This window comes from Aspergillus japonicus (genome assembly GCF_003184785.1).
Source record: "Aspergillus japonicus CBS 114.51 unplaced genomic scaffold BO86scaffold_18, whole genome shotgun sequence".
NCBI lineage: Eukaryota > Fungi > Ascomycota > Eurotiomycetes > Eurotiales > Aspergillaceae > Aspergillus > Aspergillus japonicus.
Window position 1 is genome coordinate 284,121 of NW_020291655.1, and position 13,008 is coordinate 297,128.

The window sequence follows — 13,008 nt, forward strand, 5'->3', positions numbered from 1 at the left end:
GCGGAAATTCCCGCAGTTGATCAGCTAGCCTACTACATTCTCTTTACTTTCTCCGACAACCACTGCCAAGTCTTCATTAAACACTATTTCGGACTTCTAACATCCATTATCTAGCAGCCATGATGAGGCTGTTAACGCTCCATCTTTTCATCCTCATGGGTTGTTACCCGTCACAGCACCCCAGATATACGCAGCCCAACTGCCCAGCGTGAGCAGCAACAAAGCTGTGAAACACCCGATCGAGATGCGTTTGCTCCGCTCATAATGCTCGACAAGATGGTGCTGCTGTAGCATCGCGAAGAACTCCGCGCCCAAAGCATGACGCTTCTTCCGAGACCATTGCAAGGGCGCCAGATCTCTACCCACGTAGCATCCGATCAGGAGAACAATCGAGACAATGGCACAGCAGATCGCCAGGAAGAGATAGACCCGCACTGCGCGATGGTACGAATCGTTATCTGCATCCTGGAGGGCACCAGTGATGATACCAATGATAATGGTCATGCTGGAAGAGGGTCAGAGGACATTCTGCTTCGGGGAGTTTCGAAAAACATACGCATTGTTCATCGTCACTTTCAGGGAGTAGGCAGAGCCAAACACTGACTGATGCCAGAGAGTGGTACGAATACCGTCGATGATGGAAGTCGGTCCCAATGACACGGCCACCGCATAAATACCGAACGCTGCAGCGGTTCCCTCCTTCGCTGAGGCATAGTTGACTAGGATCATGCTGATAAACATTCCGAGACCGCACACGCACACTATTATATGTATCAGTGGAAATTCCACAGCTGGATTCTGGAAGGGCCTGACTCACAGACTGAGGCTCGGTGACCGAGGATATCGATGAAAACGCCCAGGCAGGGAACAAGGAAGAAGCCTAAGTCATATTATTAGCGGATGCCCTCTTTCAACAGAGTCAAATACATACCAGCATATTGAGCCAGAGCGCTGTACCAGCCCGCTTTGATGGCGTCGACATTGAATCGCTTTTCGGCCAACTCGGTCGCATTGGAGCTGAAGACACTGGCGGTACTGGTTTGGAACATCGAAAAGGCCATGACGGCCCAGAACATCCAAGGCAACTGGAACATCTTCCGGATCTCGAACTTCTTATTCTTCTCCACCAATTCTTCCTGCGTCGCCTTGTCTTCGCGACCACGGTAGTGCTTCTCGCAGTAGCGGTTGAAGATCCAGAAAAAGACAGTGGCTGCGTTCGTGAAGAGATTCATGAAGACAGAGGTCCAGAAGACCCAGGCAAAGTTGCCAGTATTCTGCTGACGGTTAGATTAACGCAGCTCCAAGAATTGCAGAGGCACATACCTTGGCAATCACGTTCGCGGTGGACTTGCCGACAAATCCTCCAATCTAATTGAAGTTAGCTTGGCGAGTCCGACGTGGCGTTGGGGCATCTTGAAATACCTTTCCAATGGCGAGCTCAAATCCAAGCGTAGAAGCAAATCCGTTGCTGGGCGGGAACCACGAGGAGAACATTTTGTATTGTGCTGTCTGAGTCGCAATGTCGCCAAGTGCGAGGACGATTCTTCCACCGACCATGAATCTAAATGAACGCACTGTGGTAGCAGCAGCCACCAGAATTGAGCCAACGGTGTACACGGCATTTCCATAAACGATCATCCCTGGCATGCAAGTTAGGGTCGTTGCGTCATTTTTATGGATCATCAAACATACGAGCACCACCCACTCGATCCGTGACAATGCCGCCTGCGAGAAGCAGAAGGGTGGCCATGAAGTTCTCACCGGCTTCGAGAAGGGAGAACTGGGTGTTGGTCACATGCATTTGCTTTACATTCTGTCAGTAAAACAATAACCGAATCTGACTCAGAGGCGTAAGACCTTCTTGATTGTGCTCTTCATGGCACCGGTGACACCTGTGCTCCAATGGGAGCCAAAGCTGATGCAAGAGATCACAACGACAGCAATCAGCTTCGCGGCCAGAGGTGGCGGCCGCCTTCCGTCGACATCATTTGTACGAGGGCTCTTGGACGACTGCAGGGATGAAGTAGTCTCTGGCTCCTCAGAGAAAACGTGAGGGGTGCCCTTTTCGACTCCCATATTGCAGACAGACAAGCTGTATTTTGGATGAGGAGATGAACGTGAGTGTGAGAAGATCAGCGCTGTCGAAGGTGCGGGCAGACCCTGGTCGTGAGCCCATCTTTATATGGCATGAGACGTCAAGACCGTTTTTGTCCTGGAAGCTCCCGGTATTTCGCCGATTGGGACCCATTCAGCCAAGACACGGTTAATCAGATTAGATTTTCTGGCAACCATCTGATTCTCGAGCCATGCTTCCCAGGGAGGGGAGCGTCCACGCTTTTTTGTTGTTTGGTGTCTTGGCTCTGCCATCGTTGTCGTATAGTCCCCGCTGAGGAAGATGCTGATTGGGCAGGACTCGGATCTTGGCATCGATTGATAAGATTGATAGGACCCACTCACGGACAGTGTCCGAGAAGGTTGAGCAGGTTCATCACCGTTCGAGAAGATCCTTCACCTGTTGGTCTGGGTTTGTCTCACTTATCGGAGGTCGGAGAACTTAGGGCTTGGACGTCCGCACCACAGACACATACTATCCAGAAAAGCTTTCACCGGGAATCGAGTTTTCAATGCTTGAGCAGACATTATCACTAAGCCTTGTGATAAGGCTTGCCATCCGACCGACTATACATTCCTCGGAGGAAATACCACACAAGGGTGGCATGTCAGAGCCAAAACTTCATCCGAAACTCATACGCAATGGACCCTTGAGTGCATGAATAGCACCGACCTACGGATCCAAAGGGCACTTACTCCACCCCATCATCAAGGCCTACGTCAAGCACTTGTCCCAATTTCTGTATGACATCCCTGTGCGCCTCAAAGCCTGCTTGGCTTGGCCCGACCAAACAACCAGCCTCTACGCCGGCTCCGTGGCTTCACCGTAGCACAAACCTGCGGCATCTTTTGCCTTATCGTAGGAGGGATACGTACGCCGTCAGAACTACCTTCGAAGAAATGCTTGGCTCGGAGACTTTGGGTCCGATCCAGAACCCTTACGCTCCACGTCGGACAAAACGACTCCGATCTATTCCGTTAACATTCCCGCAACATGCAAATTAGGGTTGCTGCCCATTCCCTCATTCCCACGTGTTCAGAGGGACGCTGCCGTAATACGGGCCAGCTCCACCGCTGGAATTCGAGTTTTCCATGGTAGCCCGCTTCTCCGCTGCTATATGGGTGGGTATCGCCAAGCTTCCGCGCAGATTCTTCGAAGGGCATTTGTGCCTCCGCGGAGCTCTCGCAGAGGGAATTTTAGTTACACCACGCTGCTGGAAAAAGATATTCTGAGCTGACCTCGCAAGTTATGGCAGGGAGAGGATGAAGATTGATGAATCCTGGCTTCGTTATATACATGTGCTAGTAGGTGCAGAGAAGACATATCCGCAAAATAGCTCTGCCATCCATCGTTCGATTCTGGATAGACGTCACTGAAATGCCTCAGCCAGAGATGAGAAAGTGGCAGTCGATTCTCTCAAGTGGAGGTGGCTGGTCAACCAACCCGTGTTTCACACTCCAGAATGACCGGACTTCCAGCTACTGTAGCTCCTGATACGAAGCTGTGCGATAAGCTTATCGGACTTTCTCTACAGCTAGTAGTGATTTAGCAGGGTCTTAAGCTTATACACGCCCTCATAGTACTTTAAGTATTTTATTGTCTAGGCTGAGGCTATGCAACAAGCTACCATACGTACTCGAAGAGTCGGGCTTAAGATTGGAAGGATTGACCGTGAAGACATGAGGTGGGGAGCAAAGGAGTAACGTTTCCCATCAACGTTTGCCATCCCACCGGTCCCTGGATCTCGCAAAGTACCCATGAATGTAGTATAGCGGGCGGAGTCCACCGGTGGATACAGGTGGACCATATTCAGTGGGAGCAAAAAGTGGATTCGGGAATTTCTGAATGAGGCTTAACTTCCACTTTAGCTAAGAGCTAGGGTTAACATAGAATGATAGAATCAGTCGATTCAAGGTTCGAGATTGGTAGACAGGCTAGCATTTATCCAATAGCTTAATCGTACCGCAGGGCAACGTTTGGTTTGTTGTGCTATGCATACCAGCATAGCTACTCTGTTGCGTTGAAACAGCCGACAGGCGATCGGGTATCAAAGTGGCACGGAAATGGTTGAGTAGATGTAAATCTTTGGAATATCGCAGTATAGCAGCATGGTATACCAGCTGCCACGCACCCTTGACTTTCCTCGCAGCCGCCAAAACCATCTTGCCTTTCCTAGCCCAATAATAAGCTTGGGTATGTATCACCTTCCCATCCACCCCCCATCCACAACGACCACACTCCCCGAAACATAACCACTCGCCTGCCCCGCCGCCAGGAACACCGTGACCCCCTTGAAATCCTCCGGACTCGCCCACCGGCCCGCCGGGATCCGGTCGAGGATACTTCTTGAACGGTCCGCATCATTCAACAAGGCGGTATTCATCTCCGTGGCCACATACCCCGGCGCGACGGCGTTGACGCGTACCCCGCGCGCCGCCCACTCGTTGCTCAGCGCCTTTGTGAGCTGCGCCACCCCGCCCTTGGCCGCCGCGTAGGCCGGCACCGTCAGCCCGCCCTGGAACGAGACCAGCGAGGCGACGTTGATGATCGCGCCGCGCTGGCCGTGCGTATCCGGTGGGCGCGTCAGCATGTACCGGCCCACGTCGCGGCACAGCGTGAAGACTGTGGTCAGGTTCGTCTGCAGCACGGCGTCCCAGTCGGCGTCCGGGAAGAGGTGGCTCGGGTGGCGGCGTTGGATGCCCGCGCAGTTGATGAGGATGTTGATGTCGTGGCCGTCGGCCAGGATGCGCGCGATTAGGGCGGTCACTGAGGCGCGCGAGGAGAGGTCCGCCGTGTAGATTGTGGCTTTGCGGGAGAGGGATTCGATTGCGTTTTTGGTGGTGAGGTTCGTGGGGTCTCTCTTTGGGGGTTGGGGGTTAGATGGGTGAAGAGGGAGGGGGAGGAGTAAGGGGACGAACCTGGATGAGGATTATGTCGCTGCCGGCTTCGGCGAGGGCGATGGCCATTTGTTGGCCGATGCCTCGGGTGCCCCCTGTTACGAGGGCGGTGCTGTTGTTTAGAGAGAAGAGGTCCATTGCTGAGAGTGGATTGTGTAGGAGGAGGGATGGTGGAGTATGGAGAGCGGGATAGGGACGAAGTAAATACTGGAGTATTGCTACTAAATATGTATCAGAAGACAATGCGGGGGGAGCCCCCACGTCTTCATCCCCCCCACACTCTGATACTAAAACTACTACCGCTACTACTCCTCAGCTGCACACTCAGCTGCACACTCACCACTCGCGAATTCCTCCATCCGGCCCATAGAACTCCTTCGGCAACCACGGCTCAGTCTCCTGGCTGATCTCCCGGACCAACTCCTCGTTGATCTCAATCCCCAATCCTGGCCCCTTGGGCACCGCCACGTATCCTCCCTCGATATCAAACACCGACGCATCCACCAGATAGCTAGTCAGGTCAATATCCCCTGCTTCGATGTTATAATGCATCCCGAGGGACATCTCCTGAATCACAAAGTTAGGAATAGAGGTGGCCACCTGCATTGACGCGGCCAGGGCAATGGGACCTGCGTTAAACAACGAGTCAGTGCGTGCGCCCAGACTATCTCATCAGGGGTCACCCACCCAAAGGACAATGCGGCGCAATCGCCACATCATACGTCTCCGCCATCGTCGCGATGCGCTTCGTCTCGGAAATGCCCCCCGCGTGCGCGATATCCGGCTGCAGGATGTCGACCGACGCATCCTCCAGGAACCGCTTGGCGTCCCACCGCGTGTACAGGCGCTCGCCGAGCGCGATGGGGATGCTGGTCTGCTGGGAGAGCTGCTTGATGGCCTCCGGGTGCTCCACCAGCAGGGGCTCTTCGATGAACAAGGGGCGGTACGGCTCCAGGGCTTTGGCCAGCTGCTTGGCCATGGGGCGGTGCAGACGGCCGTGGAAGTCCAGTCCGGCGTCCAGGCCCAGGGCCTTCACCTGCTTGATGCGCTCGATGCAGGAGTCCAGGATGGCCGGCGAGTCCAGCCAGTTGACGTCCTCGGTGGCGTTCATTTTGACGCATTTGAGGCCCTGCTCGATGCGTGCCTTTCTGCGGGTTGTTAGGTGAAAATACAGGAGTTTGGGCTTGGGGGGAAGGGTGGACGCACGCTGCAATCTCCACGTCACTGGGTCGGTCGCCCCCGATCCAGGCGTAGACCTGGATCTTGTTGCGGACTTTGCCGCCTAGCAGCTGGTACACAGGCACGCCTAGTCGACGGCCTTTCAGATCCCACAGGGCGATGTCGATTCCGGACAGCGCGGACATGAACACGGGGCCACCGCGGTAGAACCCTAGTCGCCAGATGGTCTGCCATATATGCTCGATGTCGCTGCAAGTAATGAGCTTGGTTCAATTCGGGGAGTTGGCGAACATACTCTGCCTCATAGCCAACCACTCGTGCGATGATCTCGTCCAGGGCGCCTTCCACGGCCAGTGTGTGTCCTTCGAGTGTGGCTTCGCCCCATCCAAATTGACCTTCATCGTCGGTGATCTTCACAAACAACCAACGGGGTTTGACTCGGAAGTACTCAATGGACTTGATGCGCGCCATCTTGGTGTGTATGGTACAGTATTATCGGGTGAATTGGCAAGGGTCTCCTGTTGCATTCTATACACTCATTTATATACGCAGCATGACAAGCTACTTTCACGGCCCTGTCTTCCCCACGCTCACCCCCGCGTGGGGGTGGACGGCTATATAGTCTGGGGTATTCATAACATGCACTATCCAACCCGCGTTATTGGCGGAGGCCGAGCGCTGATCAGTGGCCCCCCACTCCCGCATATGCACTTTCCCCTCACCCCGCTTTTGGAGCTTCATTCCATCCTCAGTACACGTACCGGAAATTCAAGTTCTGCTTATCCGTGAGGTCACTGAACGCCGTCTGGTCACGGTCCCATGCCGTGGGTTCTCCGTGCTGCTGCGCTGCATCCCGTCGACGATTTTCCCACGCCAGCATGATCCGCAAAATCACCACCAGTGCAATTTCAATCAAGTTGGACACGATCATCGACCAGATCCCCAGCTGGTACCGTGGTGCTTGGTCAGATTTGTAGAAGAACGGACCGGCGATGTTTCCCGCACACACTCCGAGAAAGATCATCGCGTTGGTGACGACCTTCTTCGTGTGACCGGCGATGTTGGCGGTTAGGATGGAGAGAATGAGAACAAAGGAGGCGTTGTACGACCCGGTTAAGTAGTAGCAGATCAATCGGCCAACGCGGTTCTCTTCAGCAAGGAAGCAGAGTCCGAATGCACCTGCAACGTTGGGAAGGAGGAAAAGGATGGTCACGAGGCAACGGTTGTTGGGCGGCAGGCGATCGTTGATGTACACGCTGAGGAGGATCATGAGGGCTATAAACACGCCGTAGGGGATTTGCATCAGGGTCGTCACCACTGCAATTGTCAGACTCATGCCTTCTCTTGTAGAGCAGGCCACTAAGCTTACAGGTCGAAAAGCCGAACCCCGAAATAATCAAGGTCCCGAAATTGGAGATTCCGCCATTGGGGATGTTGCCGGAGAGCCCCAACAGGAGGAACGCCCACACCTTCCAGTCGAGGAGCGCCTCCAGGACCTGTGCCGGCTTGAGGATCTTGTTCTCCACGCCTGTCTGGTTGTCTCGGAGCCTCTCCACCGCCAACCGTCGTTCCCGTGGGGAGAAATTGCGCGCGGTAACTGGGGAGTCGGGCAACAGGATTAAGATGACGATGCCCCAGGCGGTGCACAGCGCGCCGATGATGAGAAACTCGTACTTCCACGAAGACAGCGCCCCTTGGATGTGCCCGATGCCGTACCCGAGCAATCCTCCGAGGGCAATGCCGAGCCCGTTCGCAGTATACCACAGACCGATGCGGATGGGCTGCTGGCGTCTCGTGTAGAACATGCTCGTGATCAACATGAAGGCAGGATCACTACGCTAATGTCAGCCGTCGGTTGTCGAGTTTGGGAATGTCTGTATTACCTGCATGCCTCAGCAGCCCCTGAGATAACTCGCAGCACAACGAGCTGTGTGAAGTTCTTCGCCGCAGCTAGAGGAGCGAGCATAAGTAGAGATTTTGATTTCGGGGACTAGGATTCTCCCACGGACCCTGTAGCATGAGAAAGACACCCCATAGAATGATGTTCACGCCGAGATATTTGGCCACGGGGAACTTTTGGAGTAAGAAGTTGGTAGGGATGGCCCAGACGAGAAAGCCGAAGTAGAAGACCGAGGACAGCCAGGAGTACTGCTGGCCGGACAGGTGGAGATCTTCCTTGATGCCGAAGATGGCCGCATAGGAGAGGGTGGTTTTGTCTATCTGTTGTAGTGTTAGTGAATGTTAGTGAAGAAATTCCTCGCGTTTCATGCGATGAGCGATATTGAACGGGGTCCGCACATAGTAGAAGGCATAGCAGACGGCCAGACAAGGCAGGATTGCCCAGTCGATCTTCCTCTCCAGCTGCTTCAATTCGGCTGCGTCGACGGATTGCAGTTCATCGCCCGTGGTAAACAGTGCCAGAGCTGTATCGCCCTGTTGGATGTTGCTGATCTTGCCGTCATCTTGGTTATCCTCGATGTGGAGGGATGAGGGTTTGAGAGCAGCGTTGGGCGAGGAGATTTCCGCAGCCATGGTGGTCTGTACCTGTAGCTAGCCACAATCGAGTCAGGAGTATCATGAATATCCTGTTGCAAGTCCAGATCCTGTTTCCCCCAGGTCATGATGTATGCGACACCGTCCCCCACACTCCCAGACAATAGCCGTTAGCGTGGGGGAGATGCATGGCTGTTGGTTGTTGGTTGTGTGTTGTTGACGCCGGGGATTTTTCTCCGCGTTTGCCTCGGCGCGAAATCCGAGTTTCCTGTTACGCATCATCTCCCTGCAGTTGTTACTTTTCTACTTCTTAATCTCCATGATTTGTCTTCCTGTTTCTCAAGATCAATGATACGACAGTTTGACGCAATGACATTCCTGACACGCGAAGATATCGAGAAACATTCATCGCGCCAGTCATGCTGGGTTGCCATCCATGGCTCTGTTTACGATGTAACCGGTGAGCCATGAGCCAGAGCCAAATCACACTGTTCAGCATTCAAGAAGTCCACAGTAACTCACACTAACCGCCACAGACTTCATCGACGAACACCCCGGTGGTCCACAAGTAATCCTCCGTTGCGCCGGCAGGGACGCAACAGCAGACTTCGACTCCGTCCACGACCAGTCCCTCCTCACCGAGGCCCTTGCACCATCATGCCTGAAAGGCAGGATTCAGCCTGGCACACTCTCAGCCCCAACATCTTCCTCATCCTCACCAACAACCTCAGCACCCAACCCCTTACCCAAAATACTAGCCACTACACCCCCCGGGCCCTCTCCAACACCCCCCGCCCCGCCCCTCACCACCCTAATCAACCTCCACGACTTTGAAAAAGTGGCCCACCAACACCTGCCCCCCCACGCATGGGCCTACTACGCCTCCGGCGCCGACGACGAGCTCAGCACGCACAACAACGCCAAAGCGTACCGCAAGATCTCCCTACGCCCGCGCATCCTCCGCAGCATCCGGGCCGTGGACACCAGCACCGCGATCCTGGGGCAGAAGGTCTCGCTGCCGGTGTACATGAGTCCCACGGGCATCGCCAAGCTGGCGCACGCGGACGCCGAATGTGCCCTGGCGAGGGCGGCGGGCCACGAGGGCGTGGCCCAGGTGCTGGCCAACGGGGCGAGCATGCCCATTGAGCGGGTGCGCGCGGCGCGCACGAACCCCCAGCAGCCGCTGTTTGCGCAGTTGTATGTGAACAAGGACATAAAGAAGTCGGTGGAGACGGTGCGGAGGGCGGTGGAGGCGGGGGCCTGTGGGATTTGGGTGACGGTTGATTCGCCGGTTGTGGGGAAGAGGGAGATGGATGAGAGATTGAATTTGGAGGTGCAGGTACGTCTCTACTCGTTACGACCACCTGCTGGAATTTGTGCCGGGGAGGGACGGCGGGAAAAGATGCTCACAATGGGCCATGGAACAGGCACGAGACTCGTCCGCCCGCGGCCAGGGCGTCGCAAAGACCATGGCCAGTTCCATCTCCCCGTTCATCGACTGGGACATCCTGACCTGGCTGCGCGACCTCACCGACTTACCGATCGTGATCAAGGGGATCCAGTGCGTCGAGGATGCGGTGTTGGCGTACCAGCACGGGGTGCAGGGGATCGTGCTCTCGAATCATGGGGGCCGGTCGCAGGATACGTGAGTGTCTCGCCTCCTCGCTTCTCGCTTCTCGCGTCTTCCTGCCGCTGTAGATCCAGAATCACTGATGATGAAGCGGCTAGCGCCCAGCCCCCGCTCGTCACCTTGCTGGAGATCCGCAGACACGCGCCCTATTTGATCGGCAGCCGCATGCAGATCTTCGTGGACGGCGGGATCCGTCGCGGCACCGATGTCCTCAAGGCGCTGGCGCTGGGCGCGTCGGCCGTTGGGCTCGGCCGGCCGTTCCTCTACGGTCTCGCGGCGGGTTACGGCGAGGAGGGGGTGCGCCGCGTGATTGCCATCCTGCGGCAGGAGATCGAGGCGAATATGGTGTTCTTGGGGGTGACGACGCTGTCGGAGCTGGGGCCGCATCTGCTGAATGCGACGCGGTTGGAGAGGGATGTGGTGGGGGAGGTGAAGTTGTAGTTTGGTATAGAGGGGGAGGGAGGAACGGTTAAGTACCGGTCCACATATAGAACCGAGGTAGGGGATGGATTTATCGGTCTATTGTCATCAGAGATTCTCCGAATGGAGCAATAATACCATCTCACACGAGCATTAGTACAATCACTACTGTACTGTACCTCCGCAGGGGGAGGATCATCAAGCATGAAGTTACTGTTGACTTTCCGCAGAGGCTGTGTTGTGTGTCCGAGACTCTCGGGGACCTGATGGGACCTTGATCCACAATTACCAAAGTGTAAGCAGTGTACTCCGTACTCTGTAGATGAGTAGATGATCAAGATCTCGGTCGGCCTTTCTTTCCTGATGGTGTTCCCGAGTAATAACGTTACAACCCTCGCCTCATCTTACCTCGCCGATCGACAACCTCATGCTCATAGTCGAACCTTCAGCTAATGTATAAGGTGAAGACGAACCAAAGACAAAACAACGATCGGCGACTTCCAAACCAACAATCAGATTCCAGGGAAACGAGAAAGGAACCCATTTCCGGCCACATCCGGCTCTCCTTTTCCTTGATGCCATACTGTAAAGTACTACCTGCAATTGCCACGCCATGCGGAGATGTGAACCGCGGGTGAGGTCCGACCGATGGATCCAACAATAGGGTTCGGGGACCATTTCCATGCTTATGCAGCAGCGGAAGTGACTTGGGTTTTTGGAGGTAGGGCCCTCCCGAGTTTGAATGCTGGTCCCCGATAGGCATGGCATGGCAGATCAAACCCGCAAACCCACTCTATCGCCGTCTTTCCCTTTTCCTCCCGTTTTTTTTTTTTTTTTTTTTTTTTTTCCTGGTCGAATGGTGTGCTGTACCGTTCTTGAGAAGGAGGGGAGGGTTCGGGGACTTGGAGGGGGCGAGGTGTTGGTTGTACTTGTACTTCTACTTGATGGATGGTATTTCTACATCCATGGATATTGAGCATGCTTGTCTACGCTGATTTGGACTGAATATCTTCAAAGAAGATTGGGATGGTTTACCTAGACGGTGAATCGTCGGCCTTATATTTGGATTACGTTTGAGAGGGACTCGGTTCTGCTTCTTCCTTGATCTTTCCTCGTTGATCTTTGGTCGTTTTGTGTTACGGTGAAAAGACCCCCAGGTCATGTTCACACCAGTCCATACCTCGCTGGGCGCCTTACTCCTCTACCAAGGCTCCTCGGGACTTCTCTTGCACAATGGCGCGGTCTTTGGCATCTCGTCCCTGCTGTCGGGCGGTCTGTTGCGGCCCAGCTGGGAGAACGTGCCGGTCCTCGCCGGCCTGGTGTCCAGTCTGCTGCCCGTGGCGCTCTGCATGCCCTCATTGATCCCCTCGTACCCCACAGCCCCGAACTCGTGGATCTCGCTGGCGTCGACGCTGGCGATGGGGTTCCTGCTGGGTTGGGGGACTAAGGTATAATTCAAAACCTCTCGCGTTGACTTGGTATGGGCCACCAGCTAAATTACCGTGATGCTTAGAACGGTCGAGGCTGCACCTCCGGCCACATGCTCTGCGGCGTATCCCGTCTGTCCCCGCGCTCCGTCATCGCCACGGCCATCTTCTTCACGACCGCCGTGCTCACGGCCAACTTCCTCCCCGGCCGCCAAGATCTCCCGGCATGCGCGGACGGTCGCCCGTGTTATCTGCCCGTCTACCCCACCGCCGCGGAGGGCGGATTCATGGCGGCCACGACCCTGCTAGCCTTCGCAACGAATTGGTATGCCGTGCCCCGCGTCCTCAGCCGATCCGAGAACTCGCGCACGGGTTTTGCGTACCTCGCCGGGTTGCAGTTCGGCACGGGGTTGTTGTTCACGGGCATGGCGGATCCGGAGAAGGTTCTGCGGTTCCTGGTGGGCCTCACGGACCCGGCGCGCTTTGACCCCTCGTTGGCGCTGGTCATTGTCTTTGGGATCGTGCCGTCCATGGTGACTTATCTGTCACGCAGGCCGGGACAAAATGGCCAGAAGATGGGAGGGCCGTCCAAGCCGACGCTGGCGGAGACTTGGAGGCTGCCGACTGCCACGGTAGCGGATATCGACTGGCGCTTTGTGGCGGGAGCGGTGATCTTCGGCGTCGCCTGGGGGTTGTGTGGTGTCTGTCCGGGCCCGGCTATTCTGCGGTCCGTGGTGCAGCCGACTTGGGGACTGGCGGAGATGGCGGGCTATATGCTCGGAAACTTAGTGTAGGATATCTTGTGGAGGAGACCAAGCCGTGTGTATATAAATTTAGTATATAGATATA

At 55.3% G+C, this 13,008-nt stretch overlaps 6 protein-coding genes across 6 annotated transcripts; 2 read left to right on the top strand and 4 right to left on the bottom strand.

The window, feature by feature from the left end:
* Positions 1 to 71: 71 nt before the first annotated feature.
* On the bottom strand, positions 72 to 2,118 carry BO86DRAFT_447637 (putative MFS transporter). Its single transcript, XM_025676600.1, has 8 exons — positions 1,858 to 2,118; positions 1,693 to 1,804; positions 1,423 to 1,640; positions 1,324 to 1,368; positions 932 to 1,274; positions 818 to 880; positions 557 to 761; positions 72 to 505 (listed from the first exon to the last, which is right to left on the bottom strand). The coding sequence occupies exons 1-8, from the start codon at positions 2,074 to 2,076 to the stop codon at positions 154 to 156; spliced, it is 1,557 nt and encodes a 518-aa protein (XP_025528637.1). The 5' UTR covers positions 2,077 to 2,118; the 3' UTR covers positions 72 to 153.
* A 1,853-nt stretch (positions 2,119 to 3,971) lies between these two features.
* Positions 3,972 to 5,184, bottom strand: BO86DRAFT_428091 (2-deoxy-D-gluconate 3-dehydrogenase). Its single transcript, XM_025675572.1, has 2 exons — positions 5,032 to 5,184; positions 3,972 to 4,973 (listed from the first exon to the last, which is right to left on the bottom strand). The coding sequence occupies exons 1-2, from the start codon at positions 5,146 to 5,148 to the stop codon at positions 4,314 to 4,316; spliced, it is 777 nt and encodes a 258-aa protein (XP_025528638.1). The 5' UTR covers positions 5,149 to 5,184; the 3' UTR covers positions 3,972 to 4,313.
* A 162-nt stretch (positions 5,185 to 5,346) lies between these two features.
* Positions 5,347 to 6,673, bottom strand: BO86DRAFT_337164 (D-galactonate dehydratase; the record flags this gene model as incomplete). The annotated part of the gene is made up of 4 exons (XM_025668941.1): positions 6,485 to 6,673; positions 6,217 to 6,438; positions 5,698 to 6,158; positions 5,347 to 5,639 (listed from the first exon to the last, which is right to left on the bottom strand). The coding sequence occupies exons 1-4, from the start codon at positions 6,658 to 6,660 to the stop codon at positions 5,347 to 5,349; spliced, it is 1,152 nt and encodes a 383-aa protein (XP_025528639.1). The 5' UTR covers positions 6,661 to 6,673.
* A 264-nt stretch (positions 6,674 to 6,937) lies between these two features.
* BO86DRAFT_409190 (putative MFS allantoate transporter) lies at positions 6,938 to 8,721 on the bottom strand (the record flags this gene model as incomplete). Its single annotated transcript, XM_025674396.1, has 5 exons — positions 6,938 to 7,506; positions 7,559 to 8,022; positions 8,073 to 8,139; positions 8,199 to 8,409; positions 8,488 to 8,721. 5 exons carry the CDS (start codon positions 8,719 to 8,721, stop codon positions 6,938 to 6,940), a joined length of 1,545 nt encoding a protein of 514 aa, XP_025528640.1.
* A 210-nt stretch (positions 8,722 to 8,931) lies between these two features.
* Positions 8,932 to 10,840, top strand: BO86DRAFT_337172 (FMN-dependent alpha-hydroxy acid dehydrogenase). Its single transcript, XM_025668942.1, has 4 exons — positions 8,932 to 9,142; positions 9,219 to 10,035; positions 10,070 to 10,327; positions 10,411 to 10,840. The coding sequence occupies exons 1-4, from the start codon at positions 9,031 to 9,033 to the stop codon at positions 10,751 to 10,753; spliced, it is 1,530 nt and encodes a 509-aa protein (XP_025528641.1). The 5' UTR covers positions 8,932 to 9,030; the 3' UTR covers positions 10,754 to 10,840.
* Positions 10,841 to 12,267: 1,427 nt separating this feature from the next.
* Positions 12,268 to 12,987, top strand: BO86DRAFT_388582 (YeeE/YedE family integral membrane protein). The gene has a single exon (XM_025671890.1). The coding sequence runs from the start codon at positions 12,273 to 12,275 to the stop codon at positions 12,951 to 12,953; it is 681 nt and encodes a 226-aa protein (XP_025528642.1). The 5' UTR covers positions 12,268 to 12,272; the 3' UTR covers positions 12,954 to 12,987.
* The last annotated feature ends 21 nt before the right edge of the window (positions 12,988 to 13,008 follow it).